The 25,861-nt window shown below is 40.5% G+C and overlaps 1 protein-coding gene across 1 annotated transcript in view; it reads left to right on the top strand.

Moving 5' to 3' along the window:
- gbe1b (glucan (1,4-alpha-), branching enzyme 1b) overlaps positions 1-25,861 on the top strand; it is a 115,894-nt gene that overhangs the window by 9,939 nt on the left and 80,094 nt on the right. Inside the window, exons 2-7 of the mRNA XM_080459333.1 lie at positions 4,123-4,292; positions 9,204-9,319; positions 11,603-11,728; positions 13,382-13,517; positions 18,854-18,944; positions 22,055-22,264. Of these exons, the coding sequence (XP_080315459.1) occupies positions 4,123-4,292; positions 9,204-9,319; positions 11,603-11,728; positions 13,382-13,517; positions 18,854-18,944; positions 22,055-22,264 (849 nt within the window). The remainder of the gene's footprint in view (positions 1-4,122; positions 4,293-9,203; positions 9,320-11,602; positions 11,729-13,381; positions 13,518-18,853; positions 18,945-22,054; positions 22,265-25,861) is intronic.

Below are 25,861 nucleotides of genomic sequence, written 5' to 3' on the forward strand. Positions count from 1 at the left end.
ATTATTACATAATTGCCTGATCTTTTTTGAGCCACAAACGTGGTGCATTGTGATTAAATTAATTTTAATTCATTCATACAGAGTAAAAAGCCCAATAGACTAGAAATAAATGTCATATTTACATTCCTCTGTTTTCCAAACTTGATCTTTAAAATGATATTCTACAATATTTTTTCTGCCATTGTCGATTAGTGCTGGGCTGGAGAAATAGCACGACCAACAACTTATCTTCGGGTGCTTATCTGCTGATATTTAACCACCCACGTTTCTATGAGCATCTCTTAGCATTTACATTGTGGATTTTGTTTTAAAGCCAAACAAAGCAACACTTCTGTAGCACATTGTGGTTTCTAAAGCTATTGGAAACACACTTGTGGACACTCCTCATCAAATGTGTAGCACAAATCATTGTGATTGTTGCATACAGTTGAAAGAAAAACTCTAAAGTTTATGACAATTATATTCCATCGAAAAGTTTGTGATTGTGAAAGATTAAACTCTGATACATTGGGAGGGGAAGGAATAGCCTCTTTTTTGCATCAACAGGCCAAAAGAGGCTCAACCAGTTATAAAATCACAGGAGGCACTTACTTTTTCAAATAGAACTATGTGTGCTCGACTGAAGCGTTTCAATAAAGATCACCGACTGTGCCAATCGGAAGGTTTGCCGGTCCGATTCCCCTCTCCACCTGTTGACATGTCAAAGTGTCCTTGAGCAAGATGCTAATCCCCAAATAGCTCCTAAAGGATGGATTGGGCACCTGGCATGGCAGCCGTCTCCACTGGTGTGAATGTGTGTGTGTGAATGTGTGTCTGTGAATGGGTGAATGTGACTGACGATGTTAAAGTGCTTTCGGACTAAAAATCTCAATATTTTCACAAAAACCAAACTAATCTCAACATAAATCCAATTTTAATAAGTTCTCGTGTAAAATAAAAAACAAAACAAAAAATATGCATCATGCTTGTTTTTACTCTCACAGAATGGTTTTGAACTGGACCGTTTGGTGTCGGGCAGCAAAGAGAGAACAAAAAGTTTTATTTTGAAAATGCACATTTAAATTTCCTTTAGTTTTGAATTGAAAAATGCTTCCCTTCCACTTCAGCACTTACGCCACCTCTACTGATCCAATGTCAATTGAATAAAGAAAAGTAATGGTGCACTATTCATTGGATGGGTGGATATTCTGGTTACTTATGGTTCGTGTTGGTCGATACTTGGACTTGGATGTAGATTGGACCTGACAAAACTGGGATATTTAACAGGATTTAAATCTCACTTCTTGCCACTTTAGTGGTGCGGTTTCCAAAAAATGTGTTTTCTTGTATTATCAAAAATATGCGCTGAACATAGGTGGTGCAGTGAGAATTGAAATTACCAAGGGATGGAACACTTTAAGGAAATGTAACTAAGACAAACCATAGTTCTGCAAAGAACTGTAGTTGTAAACTGCAGAGTTGCATGCATTAGGCATTCCGGGCCAGCAGTGGAGGAAAGAAAAGCTGCTTGCCATATGTGATGGGATGGTCTCGGGCTCTGCACTTTGCAGTCTAATGGGAAAGAGTTTCAAAGCCGAATGTTGCCTATAGATACCATGTGCAGGTAGATATTGTACCACTATTCCATTTGAATCTTGAAAGGTGGAGAAGTGTAACACTACCAAGGTTGTAGAGAAAGGCTGACAGCGTCCTCCACATAGTGTTTAATGCTAAAGGCAGAAATGTATTGGAATTGCAGCCTTTTTCTGTGTAATTATTCAGAATTGGCTAATTAGAATAGAATCCTAGTTTTGTTTATTACGTGGCTGGAAAAACGGAAAGTCTCACAGAGGTGAATTGTGTTTTTGACTGAATTCGTATGCCACGTTTGACTTGACCTCGCCTTCTTCTGTAATCTTACAGAGACACAAGGGGTGTGACGGGAATACTGTATGCACACAATGCTGGGCTTGGGCTTTCTAGTCTCTGGTGCTCCCCCGTGGAACTCATTTGCTATAATAATAGAAAGGAGTTTTGCTCCTGTTAATAAAGGGACAGTGGCTCTCGGCCCGATGTGAGTCCTTCCTTTGTCCTTCCGTTCGGCGTATTCCTGAAATGGTGACAAAGTGGCAAAGGAGGCATGTGGCGGCATTGGTCGGTCTTGAAAGGTTTGCATTTGGCAACCGGTGTCTGTATCCACTATTCGCAACACAGGGAGCAGCTGCTGAGAAATCGCACTGTTACTTCAGCCCATCATCACTAGCCCCAGGGCATTCATAGGCCAGACTGAGCTTGGCTTCAGGGCTATAGGGGAGGGAGTGCACTTAACTCTGCTGGCTGAAAGAGGCTTTCTGTACCGGGGGGAATCTGATATGGACACCAGCTTGGCTGCAGGAACTTAAGTGAGATAAATTGCAAAGTAGTTAGTCTGTCCTTTGCAGTTGAAGGTAACAGACAGAGGTTTATCTCGCAAGACATGCCTGTAGTCACACATTCTTCAGGCACCGGGCCGGGTTTGCATCCTGAGGTTGAACCTCTGAGAGATAATGGTAGCGTGGAGCCATTAGGATGCAGCTCTGTGTGCTGCCACATGGCATGCGCCGCTGTGTTTTCGACATGTTGCAAATATGCTCAAAAAACATCTTCAAACATGGCCAGTATTGTGTTCTGTGGAAAATGTAGCCAGGTGTGTGGAAAGAATAGGAACTCAAAGGGTGTTCACATCAAAAATTGATCGAATTTGCATCAGCTTGGATTCATACACTTGTTATGTCCCGAAAAGTTGCAGCGTGGGTCCTTGAGCAAGACTCTCGGCTCTCAGCGTGGCTGAATACTGATGGGTCGGGGCATTTTCAAAAAGTTGGGTTTTCAGTTGCTCTGAGCACTGCTGTTGTGTAAATGGAAACCCAAAACACAACTCAGGCCCCATTCACACAACTAATAAGGAAAAACCATAAACTTGTGTGAAAAACACTATTAATACTCGTGTTTTCAAAGTATTTCTACTTGGCAGCATTTTTCTAAAGCCTGCTTGCAAATTTATAGCTGAAATGGTCTATATAGTCCGTCGGTTTGAAGTTGAAGATTTACAAGTAAGTTGCTCATTTTGGGAGCTATTTGATTTGGCTTCCTGTCTTGCAGACTTTTCTTGGTAAAAATGGCTGAGAATAGGTTAGAAAATGTTATTAAGATATAACAGTAATAATAAAAACGAATAGGTTAAAATACTCCAACCTACAGGCCAACTTGGGTAAGAACGTGTATTTTTCTTCTGTAAGATGCTTGTTGTCTTTGATTTCTGCAAAATGTGTTGGATCTCAATGTTTGTGGTTTGAGGAAGACTGTGAATTAACTGTCATTGTTCTGATTGAACTAAGATATTTTGAGTTTGGAGAAAGTTCAGAGAGAGAAATTGGCTGAGTTGTCCATAGATTTACAGTCTTGTTTTATTGTGAAAGCTGTAATTATAGCCTTACGAACATGACTAATTTCTCAATCCTTCAAACTTTCATTATCGGACGCTCGATATCTTCCGATTGTGATCCGACGGAGCGAAACATGACATTTGACTGTTTTCTATCTTTCCCCACAAATTTCAGACACCTATTGAAGATCAATTTGACAGATTAATCAATAATAAAACCATCCATTTGTTCCAGGCCACAGATAAAGCACTTAATGTTTTAGCAAACATTTCATTGAAAGCGTCTCACTGGTTGGCTTGTGGCCCAATTCAAAGTTTCATCCATCATTCTTCAGAGGAAGCAATTTGTTAATTGAGCCCGCTACTAAATACATTGGTATAAACAGTCGTCATAAACAATAACGTTGACGGGATGCAGGAGAGGAGCAGCGTGATCCCATAATGGCAGCAATTAGCGTTCTTGGCTTGTTATTACTTATTAATACCCTTTCCCGCTGTGATTTCACATTGATGGCTTGTTCTATGTCAGCATGCTGTAAAACCATTGTGAGTACTTCCTAAAACGTGGGCAAAAAACTAATATATGGTTTACACAAGAGTTCATGTCGATAACTTAATGCCACATAAAGGAAAAATCAGCTAATATGCAAATGAACTGAAATGTGTTCTATTGCTGATTCTGTTGTGGATTGTTTTAACGCGGTCCTCTTGGTTCGAAGGTATGCGCTGCTGCAGAAGCTCCTCTCCCAGCTGGAGGAGGCGGAGGGAGGCTTTGACCAGTTCACTCGGAGTTACAAGACCTTCGGTGTGCAGCGACAGCCTGACAACAGCCTGCTCTTTAAAGAGTGGGCTCCAGCTGCAGAGGCCCTCTTCCTGACTGGCGACTTCAGTAAGTAGCCTGAGGAGAGCTGCCCGCTCCCAAACAACACGACACTGGAGTGACGCGCTTGTGAAGTTTGGGTCGTTTCCTCCGGGGTTACCGAGTTTTATTGCTGCTCATTTTCTATATTGAGTTCACCGGCACGGTGCGGAAGAGGACAGCTGAAAATTGTTGCTCTATCCCTCTACCTCTATCCCTCAATCAAAATCTTTTTTTGTTTTTCTTTTAGGAAAACCTTGCTTTTTTTTGTTTGTTTTGTTTTTAGCCTCTCGTGTGTCCTCATTTAACTTCCAAGAAAGCAGCCGCACGGAAGTTCTGGTAACAATCAATGTGCAATGATGAATTTTGATCCTTAAAAAAGAAATGACACTTTAATATGAAGTTACACACACCGCTGGGACCCAAAGGGGGGGAAAAAAGAGATTTCAATGCAGACAGAAAGGTTGCATATCTTCCTGGTGCATTAAATAAGAAATTTGACATTTCTCGCCTCAAAAGCACAAAAGGGGCCCAAAAATTAGAAAAAAGCACCGCGTACTGTGCTACAAGGGCATCATCCCTTTTGATCAACCAACCTGGGAGTAGGGAAGATATTGATTACGCGGGATAAACTTGCATACTGAAGGGGGATTCTTTTGAATGTGGGAGTGTTTGTTAATATTTTAGTAGCTGGTTATTTCATCATCGCTAGCAAAGTTGTTGCGAGAGTGCAACCTCAGTGTTTGCACTGAAATCTCTATTCCCTCCAGTCCCAACTTTGCGAGTAATTTCAGGTTAATAGACCTTTGGGTGTTATGTCTTGTTAGTGTGGGCTGTGCAAAAAAAAAAAAACAACCCAGCAAAGTAATTCATTATTAGTGTCATTAACCGGATTGAATGAGACGGGCGGCTTTTCTTTTGCGGGGAACAAAATCCAGGAACAATGTCTGAGATTTTGCCACTCGGAATGTGAAATGCACCATAGGTGAATAATTATACGGGAGCGTTTTGTGTCTAAACTTACTCTGATGAAATTGTAATTACTGTCATCTTTGATAGAAATTCGGTAAATAACTAGACGGATGTAAATTATTCTGTGCAAAAGAATCCAAAGAAATGACAAGCTGGGACCTGTTGCATGATAATAAGAAATGATTCCCCAAAACGGCAAGTATTTTCTTTTCAGTAACATGCACCCCTGCACATATACTCACAAGTACACTTGCATATACATCCAAATATCAGAATAATACAATGTGAAACATCTTTGAAGAGTATTTCTTTTGGAGGGAGCGGAGCACATGAAGTCTGTGTTCTGGGACTAGAGCCACAAACTGCATGTTGGATTTGATGGGAGCAGCTTTATAAAAGAAAGCACGCCAGTGCAGGACCCCGTGTGTGGACAAGTACAACCATCAGCATACAGGATATAGTGATGAATGAGCTACTTATAGCCTGTAATGAATCATAAGCCTCCATAAGTGGCATCCAGCATATGCAATGACGCCGAGCCGGCATACGACACAAGAAAATATGAATGAAAAGAACAAATGTGATCATATGTAAAATGTCGTTTTGCTTCATTGTTGTTGCACCTGCACATGGCGCCCAACTAGAAAAACTCCAACGTAAGGAGGCCAGCAAGTAAAAAAATAATCTTATAATGAACTGTACAGATGATTATAATAATCAGGGTTGTGCACATAACTTAAATACCAATTTTCAAAATTTAAGGCTTTATGTTTGAGCAACACCCATTACAGACAAATGCCATTTAAAAAAAAAAAAAAAAAAAAAGCTTATAAGGAGCACACGTGTAAATCCTAGTAGCACCCTTTTATCTGTCAATTTGTTTGTTTCTATACCTTTTTTTTTTCTGCTAGTTCTGTTTCTGTCTTTCCCTGCTTCCACTTTTCCTCCTGTTCCCTTTCCTTTTTTTTTTTAATTATCTTCCCAGGACCTTGGGCAGCAGCTCAATCCCAACATTCAATTCTGCGAGAGATTACATTTTGACACGGCTCAGTCATATTATTTGATTTCAATTTCATAGTAAATGTGGAAACAGCCCAGCAGCCCTGGTCATGAATATGGTGCAGGTTGGATGCATAATGCACTGTTTCTTTTTTTTCTTTTTTTTCCAGAGGAGTTTAAGCAAAGGGAGATAAATAAATTATTTGTGTGTGTGTGTGGGGGGGGGGGCTCTACGTTCCTGTGAAAAGAGATGCTGGTCGGTCACGTCTGGAGCATTTTCCTTTTGATTCATTTTCTATTCTGCCATTGTTTTTGCTCATGAATAGCAAGCAGATATGGATTAGAGAATACAAAATGACCACCCAAAATTGACATGCCAACGTGGTCACTTTTATAATAAATGTTCAGTGTTTTAATATAGTCCTGTCAGTCATTGACAATTGGCGGTGTGGCATCGGCAGATTACGAATGCAACCCCTCTCAGTTCTCCGTCACAGATCAAATTCCATGAGCGGCGGAGGAGTATTTTATCAGTTTTTCTTGTAGATGAGTGAGCCTGCTGCTTTACTCACTGTTTACAGGGCAGACGGTGCAGCGGGGGAAAAAAAAAACAACAACAATGAAGAATTATGTAAGAGTTTTTCGAGGAGAGGGAGGGAAACTGTGCAAAGATGGATTATGGAAGTCAGGAGAAATAGAGTGGCGCCGGGGCGACGGGAGATTGAAATAGAACAAAAGTCACAGTGGTGACTATCGGCTACAAGCTGTTGTTTGCAGAAGGCAAAGTGGCGACACACTGCTGTAATAAACCAGAATTAAACTGTTAATTGTTTCACTTCTAATTAAAACAAAGCGAACACCCTGAGGTCGACTTTCAAATTTCTGATGTTGGGGAGCATAAACCATATCATTTCTCAGCAGATTTTAAATTTTACTTGTAAAATGATACGAGAAGAGTCTTAAACATAAATTTAAGCATCTGTAAAATAAAACGGGCTATGGCGATGGTATACATTTATCATGTCAATACTATTAGTTTTCCTTTCTTCATCATATCATATTACATAGAGAGATTTTTATTACACCATTTCTTGCATAGTTTCTCAAATATCGCCAGCGAGATTCCAACCTCGCTGCTCCGAATTTATACAATCTGAACGAACGTAGTTCTGTAAAGGATAATATTGGATGCTCACTGCATGAGCCATGGCACTCTGAGAGACATCACTCTCCGTGGACAATCACAATCCACCACTACTGAAAGCTGTGTCGTATAACAAAGGAGTCCAAAAGCACTGCGGTCTTATTCTGTACCAAAACTCATTGAAAATCAACTAAAGCAAAATAGAAAAAAATGTTCAGAGGTCGGGTAAATAAAATTTCAAATTCCCTGTGGAAACCACACAGGCTGTGTACTACAAACTGGAAGAGGGAGAGGGATCCCCTGGCTTGTTTTCAAGCACCCAGTTCAAAAGCCTGCATCTCTGATAGTATGTGGTTGCATTAGTGCCTCCGGCGTAGAGCGCTTACACATCTGGAAAGACTCGCATCAATACTGAAAAAGTGTATAGAGGCTTCGGAGCAGCATATGCGTCCATCCACACCATGTATTTTCAAGGGAAGACCCGGCATATTTATTTATAAGGGAGGCAATGGAAGACCACATACTGCATTCATCACAACAGCGTGGCTTCACAGTAGTGCGAGATCAATGCTGAACTGGTCCACACCTTTCACCAATGGAAAACATTTGGTGCATCATAAAGGGGAAACCTCTCTCCTCGCTTTCAGACGGCGGTCACGAGAAGACGGGACGCAAAAGTGAGTGGCCCCGTCCCAACTGAGACGTGGCGCAATAACCAAATTCAAAATGAGCTCATTATTTTGTCATGGAATGGTCGCACCTCCACAGACATAAGACATTCGTTTATGTCCTATTCTGATGAATATGTGGGTTTTTCCAAATTTCAATTTGTTGCATTTACATGCTGCATTGTCGCACGGACGTTTGAACACGTACAAGAAACATTTCGGACCCTTGACGGACCTGTTGTGCAACATTGACCGATGCTGCCAGCTGCTATGCAGGTTGCTCACACACGGTTGGGAGCAACTCGGGGGTTGAGTGGTGGAACTCCAAACTTTCATGGGGGGGGGGTTGCGAAGCCCTCTCTTTCTTTTTCTTGAAAATAGGGGAGTTTTTGAAATTTACATAAGTGTATAATTAATTAAAAAATATTTCAAAAATATATATTTTGAAGCAATATACACAAAGGTAAGTTTACAACGTAAACAGTGGGAGAGAAAATGGAGTTTCAGCCTAAAGCCCAAGATTAATGAGTCAAAAATGAAAAATAGAGTGCAACAAAAGAGTTGCATAGAATATGAATATTAGAATATTCACAGACTCACTGGACAACATTAGAGCAGAATCTTTTGCAGTAAAAAAAAAAAAAAAAAAGAATGAATGTTTGAAACTCCAGACCACCCAACACACCAAGACGGTGTATAAACCCAAAGCATCTATCCTCAGAGAAAAGAAATGCATTGTTACAGAATCAATCAAGAAACTGCACTTCACAGATGAAGCTCCTTCAGTTTTTTTTTTGTTTGTTTTTCCGTAATTGTACAGGGTGTGGTGGTGGTGGTGGGGGGGGGGGGGGGGGGGTCGCTGAGGTTTACAATGGTAGTAATTTGGGTTTGTCAAGAAAAAGGAAAAAGGGTTGGAATCGCTGCTGTAAACTGCCGCTGCCTCAAAAAAAAGGATTTAGTGTAAATGAAAATTGACCTTTTGTATTAATCACAACCCCTGCACTTCTTTGACCAAATCATATCAAAACAAAGCAAAGAGACTCGCTCCTTCTTTTCTTGTCAGCTTTTGTGTTTGTCCGGGGTGTTTTCATAAACCACTTAATTTTAATGTGTGGAAATCCTTTTTCTTTTTCTTTTCTTTTTTTTGTTTGCCCATAGACGAGTGGAACAAATTCTCCCACCCCTACGCCAAGAAAGAATACGGCAAGTGGGAGCTGATTCTCCCGCCCAAGCATGACAAGTCTCCAGCTGTGGATCATCGCACCAAACTCAAGGTAGAGAACAGAACATCTTCATGCTCATTTTCACGCCCTCGGTAGGTGTCATCTCGTCACGGCGGCATGGTGGCTTGTCACTAATGTTCGTGGGAGACTTCTCGTCATGTGTGGCGTCTTATGAACCGAGTGAAAAGCTGGCGTGGTGCCATCAACAACATGTCATCCTTGCAGTGCAGACGGGAGATTACTGTATGTACACAATCTGCACCGCGGAGAGTGGGAACACCTGAGAAGCCCAACTGATGGCTTTTATTTCAGCTCCCATCTGCGCCGAGTAGCCCCCGGGACGTTGAGCTGTGTTTGTATTCACCGCAACACACAGGCCGCAGTGGGTGTACATGATTGGTTTTAAGCTCTAGTAAATAATTCATCAGGGTTAAATGCAAAAGATGCACCTCCCATCATGCATTGTCTCCCAAGCAAACTGTGGTTTGAGAAATAACCTAGAAATGAGATGCCAGGCGTGGAGTGGATGGCATTGCTACGGCACTCTCCTTGGGACCGGGACATCGCTGGCACGCTCCCGTGCCCTGGACAGACTGCCCAGCTCCTATTGTCAGCGGAGGTCAGTCTAAGGACGATAAGAAGCAGATGGAAACGCTGGCAACCTGGCCTTTCCTTGTGCACCCCCGCTGCCTAAGAATGGCTGTCTTGCTGTGAGCTCCACTTTAGAATTAGTTCCACAGCACTCCCTCGTGGAGGCGCAAGCCTAGCTCCAATCACTCTCATGTAGAGTAGCTTGCCCTTCCATACCCCTTTGTTCGGGGCCCAATTTGTCTCCATAAACAAGCAGGGTCCTTTTGTGGCTACAGTGTTTACAGTGAGCTCTTGATGATGCAAGTATGTGCTACCGTGGAGTTAGTGAACCGCGATCAAACGCACCGTTTTCTTCATCCGCACCTAACTTCTCACTGTTTTGCCCGGCTCCTGTTTGTTTTTCTTGTTCCTCCTCCCTCCCAGCCTGTGCGCCAGGCTGGTTTTTCTTTAATGTGCTTAATGCCGGACAATTTGTCTGAAGGACCGACGCTCTTGACAGGCTTTACGCCAGTCCATTTATCCAACTATCTTTTCCTAATCCTATAAACTGTGAAGCATGTCATAAGGGGAGCCAGGCAGCTAACCCCCGGGTGGCCCGGCCGTAATGAAAAAACCCCAGAGGGGAGTCTGGCCAGAGGCTCGCAGGCAGGTGGCATCGGAACAGTCATTACTTCACAACAGTAGCCAGAATTAGTTGGGTTCTAATGCCCATTTCTGCAAGGGACAAAACAGGGCAGACACATACTGTGGGTAACACTACAGGATCGATTTTTTTCTTTTGTGGCTTTTTCCAAGTCTCACGCTGACTTTCTCCTTTCTTATTTGACTGATGGAGGCAAAGTAACTTGTAAAATTTCCAAACTATATTTATTTTACCCCCTTCCAATCCTGAATTGCAGACATAATAGATGTGCGGCAACGGATAATGATTTCGACTCACAATTTTTTTTTTTTTAAATTGCTCCCTGGCTCAACACCCCCCCCCCCCCAACCTCCACCTCACAACATGGACCTGCGAGCGGCTCTGTTGAACCCAATAAAAGAGCTGCACCCCTCAAACAAATATAACGCAGCGTAATCACCTGTGACTCCAGACTCACCGCAACAAGTCGGCTGGTCAATACTGCGGCCATTTGTTCCCCATTAAGTCTCCGGTGCTCTGAAAGCCCTGTATAGTCCTTTTTTTTTTTTTTTTTTTTTTTTTTTTTGGAGGGGGGGGGGGGGGGGGGGGTGGGCTGGATTCGCTTTCCGGAGCAGGGGCCGTCTTCATCGTGACACATTTTGAAAAGTGTTTGGTTTATTGGTTGAACAATCTGCACCATCTCTCCGCGTTATGGATGGGGAGCAGGAGTGCAGTTTTTATGATGTAAGCATTTCATAGCTGGAAGATGTAAATAAATGCTGACTGTAAAATTGCATACGCCCACAGACGGAAACACGCAGGAATCAAAGGGGAGTTTGTGAAGCCTCTGATGATTTGTGGCAAATGGCTTAGATTTTTTTTTCTTCATTTTGCAGTTAGATTTTCACTTTTTTTTTTTTTCCCTCAGATTTCTACCGCCTCCATCCCTCCATTTTCTTGTCTATGCATTTTTTATGGATGTCCATAATCTTTGTGCTCGTTAGATGATGTGCGTGGCGCTTTCCTCTAAGCTTATGCAAAGTGGCTTTTAATGTCCATTCTCTGTCATTGTTTAAAATGTCCTTGTTATATCATAACACTCATTTGTCTTATTTTCCCAGGTGGTCGTTCACACCAAGGAGGGTGATCGCCTGTACCGGATCTCACCTTGGGCTAAATATGTAACGAGAGAGGAGAAATCTGTCGTCTGTGACTGGGTTCACTGGGATCCCCCTGAACATTACACTGTGAGTTGTCATTTCAGTCTTTTGAAAATGGTGCAATGAATAAATTAGATTTCCTCTTTTTTGTTTAATAATTTTTCTACTTTATTTTTTAATTATTTTCTTTTTAATCTGTGTGGAAATTGTGTCAGAAAAACAGATGTGCAAGACAAATTACATTATTTTTTTCTGTAATTCATTTTGAAGGGAAATCTTGATTAATCATAATTGGTGTACTTTTAAAGACTCGTATGACAGGAAAGCGAATTTGTCATTAAAATCAGGGTTTTTTTTTTTTGTTTTTTTTTCCTCCCCTTCGAAAAACTTTTATATAACTTCCAGGGCTGAATCGACTCGTTATCTTATCTTAAAATCTTCCAGAGTTCTGGTCTTGACGTTGTGACCCCCGTTTACACGACACATCAGATGAAAATGCATCATTTTGGCGTTTTCATTTCAGAAAAGTTTCACGTTTACACAGCAACGTTTTGAAAACGATGCCCGTTTACACAGTGATGGCAGAATTGCTGAAAACGTTGTAGTTTTCAAGTCGGGCCACTAATTGGTGCCGTTTGTTTCTGTAATGAAACCCCACAGGTGTGCAGATAACAATACACTGTAAACATTACCAATGCTGAGTACAAGCACAGATGACCAAGTTGGATTGTTATTTATATATATATCTATATATATATAGATATATATATACACCTGTCAAAGTCCCAGGAGAATCGGGACTTTGATTCGTGCTACACTGGAGGCCGCCATTATTGTTATTGTCCATCTACTCACATGTGCAAGAAGAACTATTCACTACGGCCGTGGTGTGATTGTGCAGTAGCAGCGCTTCCATCGTCTACGCAGAGATGGAGCCTGAGCGTTTTCAAATAATTGCGTTTTCTCCGTTTAACATGACGACAGTCGGAGCATTTTTGAAAAGTATCACCTTGGTAGTTTTCAAAAACGTTTGTTTTCAATGGCTCTGGGTGTCCATTGACAAGACAATGGTGCTCAAATTGCAACAGAGGTTTTGAATTTTCTCTTGGAAAGGTTGTTGTGTAGTTTAATGCCTTTAATGTGTTGCATTCCTTCTGATTTTAAACCAGCCATGCATCTCTTATGTAAAAGTTGTTGTGGCCACTCTGAATGCAGGTACTCCATGCTGCTGATTTGAGAGGTTTTCAATGTGTCTCAATGCTACTTGACGTCCTTAATGTGCGAGTGTTCAAACAAAACAATAAGAGGCTATTAAAGGCCACCTTGCTTTCTTTATCACTTCCTTGTTATTTGGCACCGATTTTAATTAGAAGGCCCCTCTTACCGGCAGTATATTTGTTTTACTTACAAGTGGCTCAATCATGTACTTCAAGTTGTGGGTTTACTGGGCCTCGTGGGTAGCAATCAAAAAAAAATATGTTCTCTGCACAAAGCAAATCTTTTTCCCTGTTGTGTAACTGTGGCAGAATGAATCACAGATTTATTTATTTATTTTTGTTGTTTAACATGAGCTGCTATTAGTGTCTAGGCAGGAAATTGGTGCAAAGAAACAGAAAACCCACACTTTGTCATTGAGGTTCATAATTACTCACTGAATGTATTTTATTTTTTCAGAAAAGAAGAAAAAGTGCCAGACTGTATTGTGAATTATTTTTTTTATTTTTTTGGTTTCCTCTCCAGCAAATCCACCCTCGACCAAAGAAACCCACGAGCCTGCGAATATACGAGGCTCACGTGGGCATCGCTTCACCAGAGGGAAAAGTCGCCTCGTACGACAACTTCACAAACAACGTGCTGCCGCGCATAAAAGAATTGGGTAAGACGTGTGAAAACATAACTTCCATAAGATCGCTCTGTTCCCATCCTGGCTCTCCCCGCTGTTGATTCCCGTGCAGCAGTGGTCCTGCTGCAATCTTCATCAGAGTGTCAGTCAGACTTTCTGTTGACTCGACTCAAGAACAGATGTGTCAAACTCATTTTAGTTCAGGCAGCACTAAACAATTCAATCCGATCTCGAATTGTCACGGCCAGTGAAATGAGAGCACAGTGATGATGACTATTGACAATGCCAAATTCTTTCCTAATTGCTTTTCTTTATTTATTAGCAGCTCCACCGAGCAGTGGACGCTTCAGAAACGTTACTGTATACTCTATATTATATAGGAACCCGGAAGGAGTTGCACCAAGCTTTGATACCTTTTACATCATTTTTCTTTTTTCCTCAAGAAATAAACAAAATGGGCAAAGAATGGATGAACCTATTTTTGAACGGTAGTTTTTCTGTACAGAGAAAAAAAATCTCTATTAATAATTAAATTCAGAAATTTCTAAATAACCATGCTCACAGAAAGGAAATAAAAATCCTATAAACTCTAATATCTATCTCTTTATATCTTAGTTATACTTCTATTATGTATTTTTTTTCTACAAATGTACAGACACAAAAAATCTACACCTAATCTGTGCATGCACACATACTGTACATGCACATAGAAATACACACATCACACGTGTATCTAATTGAATGCGTCTGAAAGGTGGTAGAAATAATTATGTTATTTAATTCTACTTCTCCAATATAGTCAGATTTTATAATCCTGCGTCATGGATTAAAAAGACTATATGCATATTAATGAAGACTATATGGAAGTAGATGTGTACTGTAGACCTGCTCGAACGTTTTGCCTCCTCAGGAAACTGAAAACTCTAGTTTTTCTGTAGCGATGGTGTCGCTCTGATGCTTGCGTCGCTTCCTGAAGTTTGTTTTTTTTCAGCTGTTTGTACGTGTAGCTCCTAGCAACAGTCGACAATGTGAGAAATTTCACAACTTCCAACTTGCTACACCGCACAGTGCAAGAGATTACCACAGTTGTGTTCCACAAACTGCCTGAGATCGTGTGCATCCATTCTCACTGACATCAGATTACAGATTTTAAACCATCAAAAATGACACTATTCCCCAACTTTTGCAGCTTTACATACAAATAAACTACTCATGTAATATGAATATCAACATAAAACATGCATATAAAGGCCTAAAAGTGAAGACATTAGGATCATATTTCTACTCTTTTTCCTCAAATGAGCAGTGACTTGACAGAAATACATTCTGTTGGATTATAAGAAAAAAAAACTTGACAGAAATGCAAAGGAATAAAAGAATGTACAGTATGTGTCCATTTCCACGGTGGAAGCTGATCTTTTCCAAGTCTGTCGTGTTTGGAATGGCTTCTCCATCTTCCAACTCTTCATTGGGTGACTGTTTTTCCCCCCTCGGGACCATTTAGTGTAAAACATCAATCATAAATCAAAAAGTTTAATCTGGCATCTTGCTCATCAGTCTTTTTCTTCGTATCCATGTAGGGAAGATGTCACGTTTCTCACTACATAGAATTTTAGCACTGGATTAAAGGTAGTGGTTGTCGATAGCCTCTGTATCCTTTCAGTGGCAGCTGTGTTGTTGGGTTAAAGTTTTTTTTTTTTGGACTGTCCTTGTCAACACCGGTCTCCAACATGGCAGACATGCCACGCCGCTGTGAGTGCTGCTGTTCCTCCAGCAGGAGTGTTTTCCGTGGCAGACCTATCACACTCCCTCTGCATAAAACCACATCAGCAAGTCAGCCCCCTGTTTACTGGCACGACCCCCGGAGGGATCGCTGACCGGTGGGCCGGTGTTTTGTAAAGAGGGGCTCCACGGCACAAGTCGCAGCACACACAGCACTTTGTGGCTCCAAACTGACAACTTGTTTCCATTTCTGTGAGCGTGACTCGGAAAACCAAGAGCGAAGAGAAGCCACCGATTCTCACATGGCAACCGTTGCACAACAAAATGTTTCGTGTTTAGACATGGATAATTTCAAAAAACATTTTGACATCACAAATTCTCACAGTGAATTTATTATTTGAGAAAACGATCCAAAGATGATTTTTTTTTTATTTTTTTTTTTTTAATCTAACGAGAGATTTGATTTTCTTGTGCTGATTCACTCCTGATGTGTTAGGGTGGTGTGATAAATTCAATAAGACCCTCACACTTTTCAAATGCCTAGACTTCATTGTGGGCGAATTGACAGGTTGAATGTTTGGTTATTGTCATTTTCAGCTAGTGTGTGTGTGTGTGTGTGTGTGTGTGTGTGTGTGTGTGTGTGTGTGTGTGTGTGTGTGTGTGTGTGTGTGTGTGTGTGTGTGTGTGTGTGTGTGTGTGTGTGTGTGTGTGTGTGTGTGTGTGTGTGTGTGTGTGTGTGTGTGTGTGTGTGTGTGTGTGTGTGTGTGTGTGTGTGTGTGTGTGTGTGTGTGTGTGTGTGTGTGTGTGTGTGTGTGTGTGTGTGTGTGTGTGTGTGTGTGTGTGTGTGTGTGTGTGTGTGTGTGTGTGTGTGTGTGTGTGTGTGTAAATAAATACACAGGATGATCCGTGTGGATAGACGATCACTGCGATGAGTCAACTCAAACTTTAAAAAAAGGTTTCATCAATAAATCTAATTTAATGCCGCTCTTGCACTCTAATGCCTCCCAAGAACACTGTACAGAAAGAAAAAGATGCTCCTCGAGAAACAAAACAAACCATTCATTGAATAAATGTCACATTTAATGCCCTACTGTATATTTGGCTTTAAGGCAGCCACATTAACTGTGCAGCTTCACATGAGACAAAATTAACATCCCTGTTGTTTCATTAATGGTTTAATAATTTACAAACTTTGAATCACAATTTATGAGTGAAAACTTGCATAGTTTTTAAACCAAAAAGAAACGTACTACAAATACACTAACTTTTTACCACTTCGGACTCTATTCAGGACGGGACGGTTGTGTCTTTGACTGCTTGCAGCTTTTACTAAAACTGAGGCCTCGTTCAGAGGGTTTTGGAAAAGTTTTGCATTTGTGCATCAATGTTGTGAAAACTGTCATGTGGGGCCACTAGTGGGTGCTGTTGTTTATTTCTGTCATGAAACCACCCACCCACGTGCACAGATCAATATATTTCATGTTCACTGAACAGTACAGATTTTAAAAAACCAAACCCCGCTATCATTTCATCCTGGTGAACGTTCCAAAGATCACAAAAAACTTAAAGGTTTTGTTCAAAGTGATTTTAATACATTTTTAGAGAAGTCTAAATACAAAAATGGCATGCAATACTATTTATTTATAGAAGGAATGAACATATTTCAGCTAAAAATTGTGAAATTTGAGCGAATGTTTTCAAAAACTACTGTAGATTTCATGCTGGTTTTCTAGGGAAAAGGTTGTTTGTGGGTTTTTTTTCATGGCAAAGCAGATGTATTTATGACACCATTAATAGTGCTTTACAAAGAAATAACAAATACATTAAAACAAAGTGATTAAGAAAGGCGTCAAAAGGAGCTTTAATTAGATAAAGGTAATAAAATATGTCAAATCTGTTTATTGGAAAGCCTGAGCGAATAAATCAAGTCTTGATTGAACAGACGTGTGTTTAACAGGAAGTTTGCGCAGCAGCTGATGAGCGTAGGAACTAAAAGCGGCTTCACCTTGTTTCCTCTGACTCTAAACACTGAATAAACCTCGAGGACCTCGGCGGTCTGGAGGTTTCATATTCTACCAGTAAATCTGAGATGTAGTGATCCCCGAGACCGTTTTCAAGGTTGAGAGACCAGGAGTACGATTTTTAAATCCAAACCTGTTGTCCTATGTTTTAATAAATCTTTAGTTTTTTGCAAAAATAGTAAACCGCCCTATACCCAAGACTCTGAAGTTATTTGAAAACAGCGAGACATTATGTTTATTTTCCAAGATGTATCAGTCTTTTTTATATTTTCAAGCAAAGTGTACTCGTGGAAACTTTGGTGGTCCATTTTATTTTTTTTTTTTAATTCAAAGCCAGTGTGCAAACAATATATATTTTCCAATCTGAAAAGGTTCATGCTTTATGATCCTATTTCAAACTTAAGAAATCCTACTCGAGCAACATTTTGATCATGTTTTTCTATGATTGGCCTTATTTGCCGTTGTTAGTTTGACGTTAACGACTCGGGGCTCCTCGCGGGATGAAGAGTAGAAGTGTTTGTTTGCCGCGCCGACGTCATTAAAAGGCACAGATGCGAGCGGCGCAGCAAAAACCAGGAGGAACATGATAAATGCTGTTTTCTCGGTGGCGTTATCATGTTTAGCGGGTAAAGCAACCTGTCAGAGTAAATGCTGTCAAAGACTCTACCTGCAGCGGCTGAGGGATTGTGCACAATAGGATTCTCCAGGAGGCTAAACTCCGACGTCTCTGGTGACGGCTGCCTTTGCCTGCCATTTTATTTTCTTATTTTCAAATGTGTGTATATATATATATATATATATATATATATATATATAAACCAGAAACTTCCTCTCACCCCAGTGCTTTGTTACACTACTTCAGAAGGCAACGTTTTTTTCTTTCTTTTTCTTTTTCTCTTTCCCCTGAAAATAAATAAATAAATAAATAAATGTGCTCCACACAACAGTGGAAAAACTGCAGGGCCTCCCTCTGGAGTGCTCGGTGGCAGTTTAAAAGCTTGTTGTTCTCTTATTCATAGAGGCAGTTTTTTTTTTTTCGTGGGCCTTTTTTTGAAATGTGTTGTACATGACCTCCTGACTCTGATAGCGAGTGTTTTCCTGTTGCCACAGCTTCTCTTTAGGATCTGCAGCTTGTGTCAAAAAAAAAAAAAGAAGTGCCTGCAGCTCGTGCGTACAGTAAGACTGACACGGGTCACCACGTACCACGACTTTAAGGCTTCATCTTTTCTTTATTTGAGATGAACTTTCCTGTTACGTCAACGTGTTTTCAAACCGTTTGTGTTTTGCATTTTTAGGTCTAAAATGTAAAATAAATAAAAGTCAACAGATGACGATTATTTGCATTTTTAACTGGTATTTGGGGACATTAGCAGAGGGTGTTTAATCAAGAGGAATCATAGGAAGAAGCATGGCGAGAATAAATAATAACCCCCTCCAGATATAGATTTATTTATTTATTTTACAATTACAAAGAAACTTCCGAGGTGTGATGTTTTATCAATGAATCATAACTCTGTAGTCGTCCCAGTTAAAAATGTCCAGCACAAGCTGAGGAAGCTGGACTTGCTTCTGTCGCGTCTCTTCCACGGTCCAGTCTTCTGTCCTGATTTTTCTGCCTTCATCCAGGTTACAACTGTATTCAGCTGATGGCCATCATGGAGCATGCCTACTATGCAAGCTTTGGGTACCAGATTACAAGCTTCTTTGCTGCTTCCAGGTAAACACACACACACACACACACACACACACACTATTGGTAATAGTGGCCATGCCATGTAGTTTGTAAATTAATATTCATTATGGGTGGCTTTGTTTCATTAATAGCAAATATAAATGTATTTCCAGTGTTTAATAGTATTACTATACTGCAATATTTTTCTGATGCTTGTACTGTAACGTGTATATGTGACCGAGATCAAAAACGACAGGATATGAATTTCTCTTTTTTTCTTTTTCACATTAAGTTTGTGTTTACTGTCCACCATGGTGGCCTATGGGGTTAAATCTTGTTCTTGAATTGATGGATTACTTTGATTAATCCCAGTCTGGGAAATTTTTTTGTTGCAATAACATGTTGGGACAATAAAAGTAAAATCAAGTCTCTCCACAGTAGTGATCCCCAACCTGACCCCCTCATGGGGCGACCCAAGATTCACGGGGGGGCAAAGTACTCTTTATTTTAAGACTTTATGCCTTAACTATAGGTGAGCTTGCATTTATGTCAAAAAAATAAATCATAAGTGATATTTTTTGGGGGGATTTTAAAAATAAGATGAAAGTTTTAAATAATCTCAAGGCTATGGGTGTGTTGGTCGTGAGCATAATGTCTGCATCGCCCACAAATGTAATCTTGCCAAGTAACCGCGGGGAGAAAAACGTGGCTGAAGAGAGAAAGATGAATCCGTCTAGAAAAGCAAAATATGATACAGAGAAAGTTGGATAGAAAATAGCTTCATAGAAACAATGAACGGATTTGGGCTGAATACATGCTTTAGGGTGGAAAAACTGGTGAATGAAAGTTTGAAACTAAGTTGAAGCGGTTTATAAACCCAAAGAGTTTAACCTCATAGAAAAAGGAATTCTTCATCGCAGAATAGAACAAAGAAACAGTATTTTACATAACGTGTGCGTCTTCATGAGGGTTCACCACTAAGGTTGGGAACCGCTGAGCTGCATCATGAAAAACAGTTTGCCTCGTGTGTTTTGTGTGTGTGTGTGTGTGTGTGTGTGTATATATGTGGTTTCCATTCTATTTACAAAATGTGAAACTGCAGTGTAGGACTGCATTTTGTGAACAAATGTGTTCGAGTGTGCATAAATGGAGGTTTTTGTAAATAATGTGAGGGTCCGATACAGGTAAGAGCATTATATTTGTATCCTGAACAATTGAATATTCTCTCATTGAGTGTTATGTATACATTTATTCTAATAATTGGCTCGAGTTTTAATTGTGCTCCTTGTGTTTCCCAACTTTAAGTACTCTTTTAAATATCCCAATCTTTTTGCCCTTTGTATGAAAAGTGCTGATTGATGATGTGGTGGATTAAAAAGGCAGCATTTCACCTGACCACGTTGTAGAATTGACATTTTTATGACCAAAAGGTGATAAATAATTGCCCCACAAGGGCTTTTCGCTCGAAAGATCCCAGCAGCTTCCCCGGCTGTAACCAAATCCATGAAGATGGTGTATTCTCTGTCATTCACACCACTTTACCTGCATGTGCTCTTCAGCACATTTCAAACTTTTTATTGTTCTTATCTGGAGGTCAGAATGAGTCCTTCACAGTATCGTCCTAAAGAAAAAAAAAAAAAAAAAACAAACTGAGCAAGCAACTTCCTCAACTAGGTCACCTCAAATCAGGGTTAGGAAGTCTGACACCAGCAATAATCTCTCTGTAAATGCATTTCCGGTTAATCCAGAGAGTGGAGGGAGTCGCAGATAAAGGTGGACTATTCTTGAGGCTTTATCTTCTTTCAGGGTTCCCAATGCCTCGCTCAGAATAGAGCACACGCCGCAAAGTGTATATATTGTAATTTCACCCTTGATTGATCTCCTTGTCATTTAAAACCGTAGCGGTTGAATACCGGGAAGCCGAGTAATCCTGTCACTGTGTCCTGTTTCGCGCGGAGGCTGATATGCTGATAGCTGGAAGGACAGATGGGATGTTATTGGAGAGTTTAGATATTGTATGTGTTTGTGTATGAAGGTGTGCTCTGGTTTGCGGAGTGTTTTGGTAATAACAGAAGGTGGAAAAGTAATGGGAAACTAAATCTATCAAATGACATAATCCTCGGAAGCCAATGTTCTTGAACCGGCGGCTGTTAAGATAAGTAGAGTCTGTTTGTGAAATAACGTCCTGCAGAATGATGTTGTGATTTATTGAATCACAAACATGTTATATTCAGTGTTTATTTTAGAAAATATAAACTTGAGGCTTTTCTTGTTTATCATTCTCAAAAAGACCAGCTTCTTGTAGGTGATACGAATGTGAATGGACTGAAAGTCGCAGCCGGTTTGGTTCCATTTCAAGATAAACACGCTTAAGTGGTTGATCTCATGCCCTGATTGTTTTCTCAATCTGTTGATTTTTCTATTTTTTTAAAATCCTCAAACGTTTAAAATAAAGAAAGCAAAACGACTCGTCGACGCACACGTTTGAATGAATGGACATGTTTACTATAACAGATGGACCTTACATCCTTTGAGTCCGGCAGATATACTTTTTATTGTGACCTTGAATGTAGAAGCTTTATCTGCAATGATAATATGCTTTTACCATCTTTAATTGATAACAGGAGAAGCACAGGAAAGCTTAGGAGACGTGGAGATGACAGATTAGAGCAGTGGTTAAAGAGCTTCTCACTTTAGAAAAGAAATACCTCGAGCATATGCAAACAATTTTAGCTCCTTTTGGATCAGATTTTATTGTAAAAATAGAGAAATTCAAGCATTTCTAACTTCTTGTTTAAGCTTGTTTTTCATGTTTAGTTTCACTCACAATGAAGAAGTGGCGACGACTCATTTTCAAAGACATTCATTCGATAAGTTTGGTCTGCTGGTGATGTTTGATCAATACGAAGGAAAGAATAATTGTAATGAATTTACTTGTTTTTACTTTACTTAATCATTGACTGGATGTCAGCTTCAGTCTGTTGGTCAGGTGACCCCTCCTCCTCCACTGCCTTTTTGGCTGGAGAGAAGTTAACGGTTTGGCAGAGTGTCTTGATGAAAGCATTTCTAAACCCGTGTTTGCAAATCTGCATCAATGATTTTATGAGCTAGGAACTGAGTTAACTGACAAACATTCGCACGTTTCCTCTCTGTAGCCGCTTCGGGAGCCCGGATGAGCTGAAGCGCCTGATCGACGTGGCTCATTCGATGGGCATCGTGGTGCTGCTGGACGTCGTTCACAGTCACGCCTCCAAGAACTCGGAGGACGGCCTGAACCTCTTCGACGGCTCCGACTCCTGCTTCTTTCACTCTCCTCCCAGAGGGGAGCACGCCCTGTGGGACAGCCGCCTCTTCAACTACTCCAGGTACTTTTTGTCTCGCGCCATTCTCTGCTGATACGGTCTTTTACCCAGTGGGAGTGGGGGGGTGGGGGGGGGTGGATCTGTGGCTAGCAAATGTGATGATACACGTTGAGCTCTCAGGCAGTAACTTGTATAAGTCGAGAGGATAAAGGTGAGAATTATTTCTTTTTCAGTTTAATTAATAATTATGAATTCAAAATTCACAATCTCCTTGTAGCCATGTTTGATTGACAAACGTAGAGGCCAGAACCAGCCTGCCAGGAAGTCCAATCCGGCCCAGCAAAATGAAATTTACCATCTGTGAGAAATCATGACATTAACTAGAATAGATTTATTTGACCACCGGGGGCACACAGGAGTACACGTTATCTTCTTTCCACTTCAGTTTGTATTTTACGGTTAGTCAGTTCAGATAATAAAGATTACTACACAGTTGTAGTAAAGTTAGTCTGATTATAATATAAACTAGTTTTGACTTCCAGCCACATGTGACCAGATGTTTTCTGCTTTTGAAGATGTATTTAATTTAATAAAAATCCACTGTGTCCTGGACATTGTAAAGCATGATATTGTTGAATTTGCTCTTCTTTTATTCAAATTTCAGGATTTCCATGTGTTGTAAAAGGACAGTTCATTAAATGTAAACAACTTAATAATACATTATTTTGCATTAAAACAAAGAGTTCTAGTTATTTATCTATTCTAATGCTATTACTTACTGGTCCAGCCCGCTTGAGATCAATTTTGAAAATACATCCCCTCCCATCCCTAACAGATGTACATTTGACCTTTTTTATTATTTAGTGAATTTATCACCTGGCCTTATACCAACATGGAAATACTGAACTCCCAGATGAGTCGCTTACATTTAATACAAACCTTCAGATGAAATATCTTCAAAACTTTTGTTTCCTTCAGTGACACACTTCCATAGCTCAAGTCTTCCCATTAGCAATCGGAACGTTTTTTTCCCGTACATTGCATCTGCTGATGTCAGAATATGCCGCACACTGAAGTACATATTCTCGATGTGCGTCATCCCTCAGCTCTGACGTTTAGGTGTCGTTCATTCAGACCTGCGTACTTCAAAACCATTATTTTTCACTTTGAAGTGGACAAACTCACCTGTCAGGGAGCTTTACCAGGTGATTGTCAAGTTGTTTAATGGAAGTTTTGAAAGAGAAGTGGGAGCGTTGATCCGAACGCTGTCGCTGGAAAACTTCAGAATTCATGCTTTTATACTTGTATTGCTTTCTGCTGCTGTAATTAAAAACAAGCCATTTTCTGTGCCCTGTTGCCTGGTGAAAGGAAGGAACTGTTTACTGAAATTACAACTCTCTAATTGAGCTCTTACCATTGACCATAGCAGCATTTAAACTGTACATATGACAATAAACAGCCAGTAGGAGGAGGAGAAAGGAAAAAAAAAAATAAAACTGCATCTGAAATATAAATGTGTACATGCAAGGAGAAAGAGTTGATGAATGAGATGCGTGGCTTTAGAGGATCAGAATATAAAATGAAACATGTATGAGAAACATTTAGGCTGATAAATGAGGCCATACGGGAGCTGACATACCACGTTTTATATTTTCTCCAACTATCTGATACTGAATGATGTGTTGAAGGTCAAAAGCAAGGCATGATTACGAAACTGACACATGGCATCTCTCAACAAAATGGCAATGAAGTCGGGTTCACTGATAAACTGATAAACCTGTGGTGGAGCATGAGCTATTGGAGACTAATTTAAGTCCTCACCTCTTATTTTTAATTTTTTTTTGGTCAGGCAACTGTTGAATTTTCTTGTCATAAATGAGGACTTGATGTTACAGTGTTGGCACAATTAGAATAATGTTCATATTTGGGAGCCAATTGCGAATATGTTAAATAAATCCCAGTGTTGTTTTCCTTCTCTGCAGGTGCTCCGTGTTCACCACAACTATTGATTGGTGTTGTTGTAGTCTCTGTTAATTAGGTCTCTCTCTCTCTCTCTCTCTCTCTCTCTCTCTCTCTCTCTCTCTCTCTGTCTCTCTCTCTCTCTCTCTCTCGCCCCCTCTGTACCCCGAAAATGATCCCAGCACACATTAAAGAGGAGCAGGCACCGCTGAGTCTATCAAATGCTTTTTTTGAACTCTCTTTTAATAAGCGAGTGCCAGTGTGCAGCAGTTTCCAATGCGTTATACAATGCTTAGTGTCAAGCATGGAGGCTTTAATAGGAGAACAAGATTCTTCTTTCATTAGTTATTGAACCCTCCTCATATCAGAAGCACTCATTAGACGTGATGCCGACATATGCCGCGGCTGGGAGGCATATGAGGAGTCATTTGTAAAAGCCCAAAGGAGCTTTGCAATGTCATAGCCGGTTCATTTGTCTTCTTTGCCTCTCACAGGATGTTTGGACATGTCGTTTGTGTCAAGCTTTTCTGTTACTCTCTTTGGAAGGAAATGAACCTCGGAGGCAAGCCGTGAACCCACTGTGCAACTCGCTCTGTTTTTAATCAAGCCGCTTTGCTATCAGCCATCGCGGTCTGACCATGATGTTCTTATTAGGTTGACAGAAGCCGACTGATACAAGCTATCCAAGCGGACATGCGTTTTTTTCCTGGTACAGGCTCTGCCTCCCGTTTGTGCATCTTTATCAAAATAACACCTATTTTCGGTTTCTGTGTGTTCCTCTTCTGCTTTCCCCTCATAAAACATTCAACACAGTCCGGAGAGAACGCCGCTGAGATAGATTCCTGCTATCCAATTTGTTAACTTGAGTTGCCTTTGAGTCAAATGCGTCTGCATTTTGTATTGGGAGTGTCGAGCTTTGCCAACATTTGTTTCAAGAAGTGCTTTCACAGCTGCTAAATAGCAACTTCGGTTGTGGGGAGACTGAACTGCGGCGAAACTACAACAGGACCCAATTTTACGAAGTCGTGTTACAGATTTAGTGCAACAAGTCACTCTTTGCAGCAAGAGTTTTCAAACGGGGTACTAATTATGAAATATCTCCGGAGGCTTTTTATTTATCTGAGCTTTTACATGATTTCACACCAGTTTTATTGCTGAGTTCTGCTAATCGGATAGTCCTTAACGTCCCCAGATCCAGCCCGGGAAATACAGCTGACTATGCATTTTCTACAGCTTGTGGAACCGCTTACCTGTTCAAATTGGAACCGCTCGGTCTTTTCATACCTTTAAGTTCTGCTTGTTCTCCCTTTGGGTTTCTTCCACAGTTGGCATTGGTACTAGTGCACTTGTTACCCTCAGGAACCGTTTACACAATGTTTACAAGTGGAAAAAATAGAAACCTCTGTAGCCTTTTTGGTTCGTTCAGACGACAATGAAGCTCGGAGCCTCTGGAATCACAACTTTTTGAAAACTGCTCCCAAAGTAGAACATTTTCAAAAACAATCTGACTCCGTCTCTATTCAGACTTTTAGCCATAAGCTGTGCTTGGCAAATCACGCACTTTAGTGATAGGCTATTATAGCCTCTCCATGTTTTAAGAAATCCCAATGGCTGTATTTTTACTGAAGGAATTTTCACATTGTTCTAGGAACCTGGAACTTTATGCATTTCGACTAGAACCAGAATGTAAGATAAGTTCTG

This window comes from Lipophrys pholis (assembly GCF_963383615.2).
Source record: "Lipophrys pholis genome assembly, chromosome: 3".
Lineage (NCBI taxonomy): Eukaryota > Metazoa > Chordata > Actinopteri > Blenniiformes > Blenniidae > Lipophrys > Lipophrys pholis.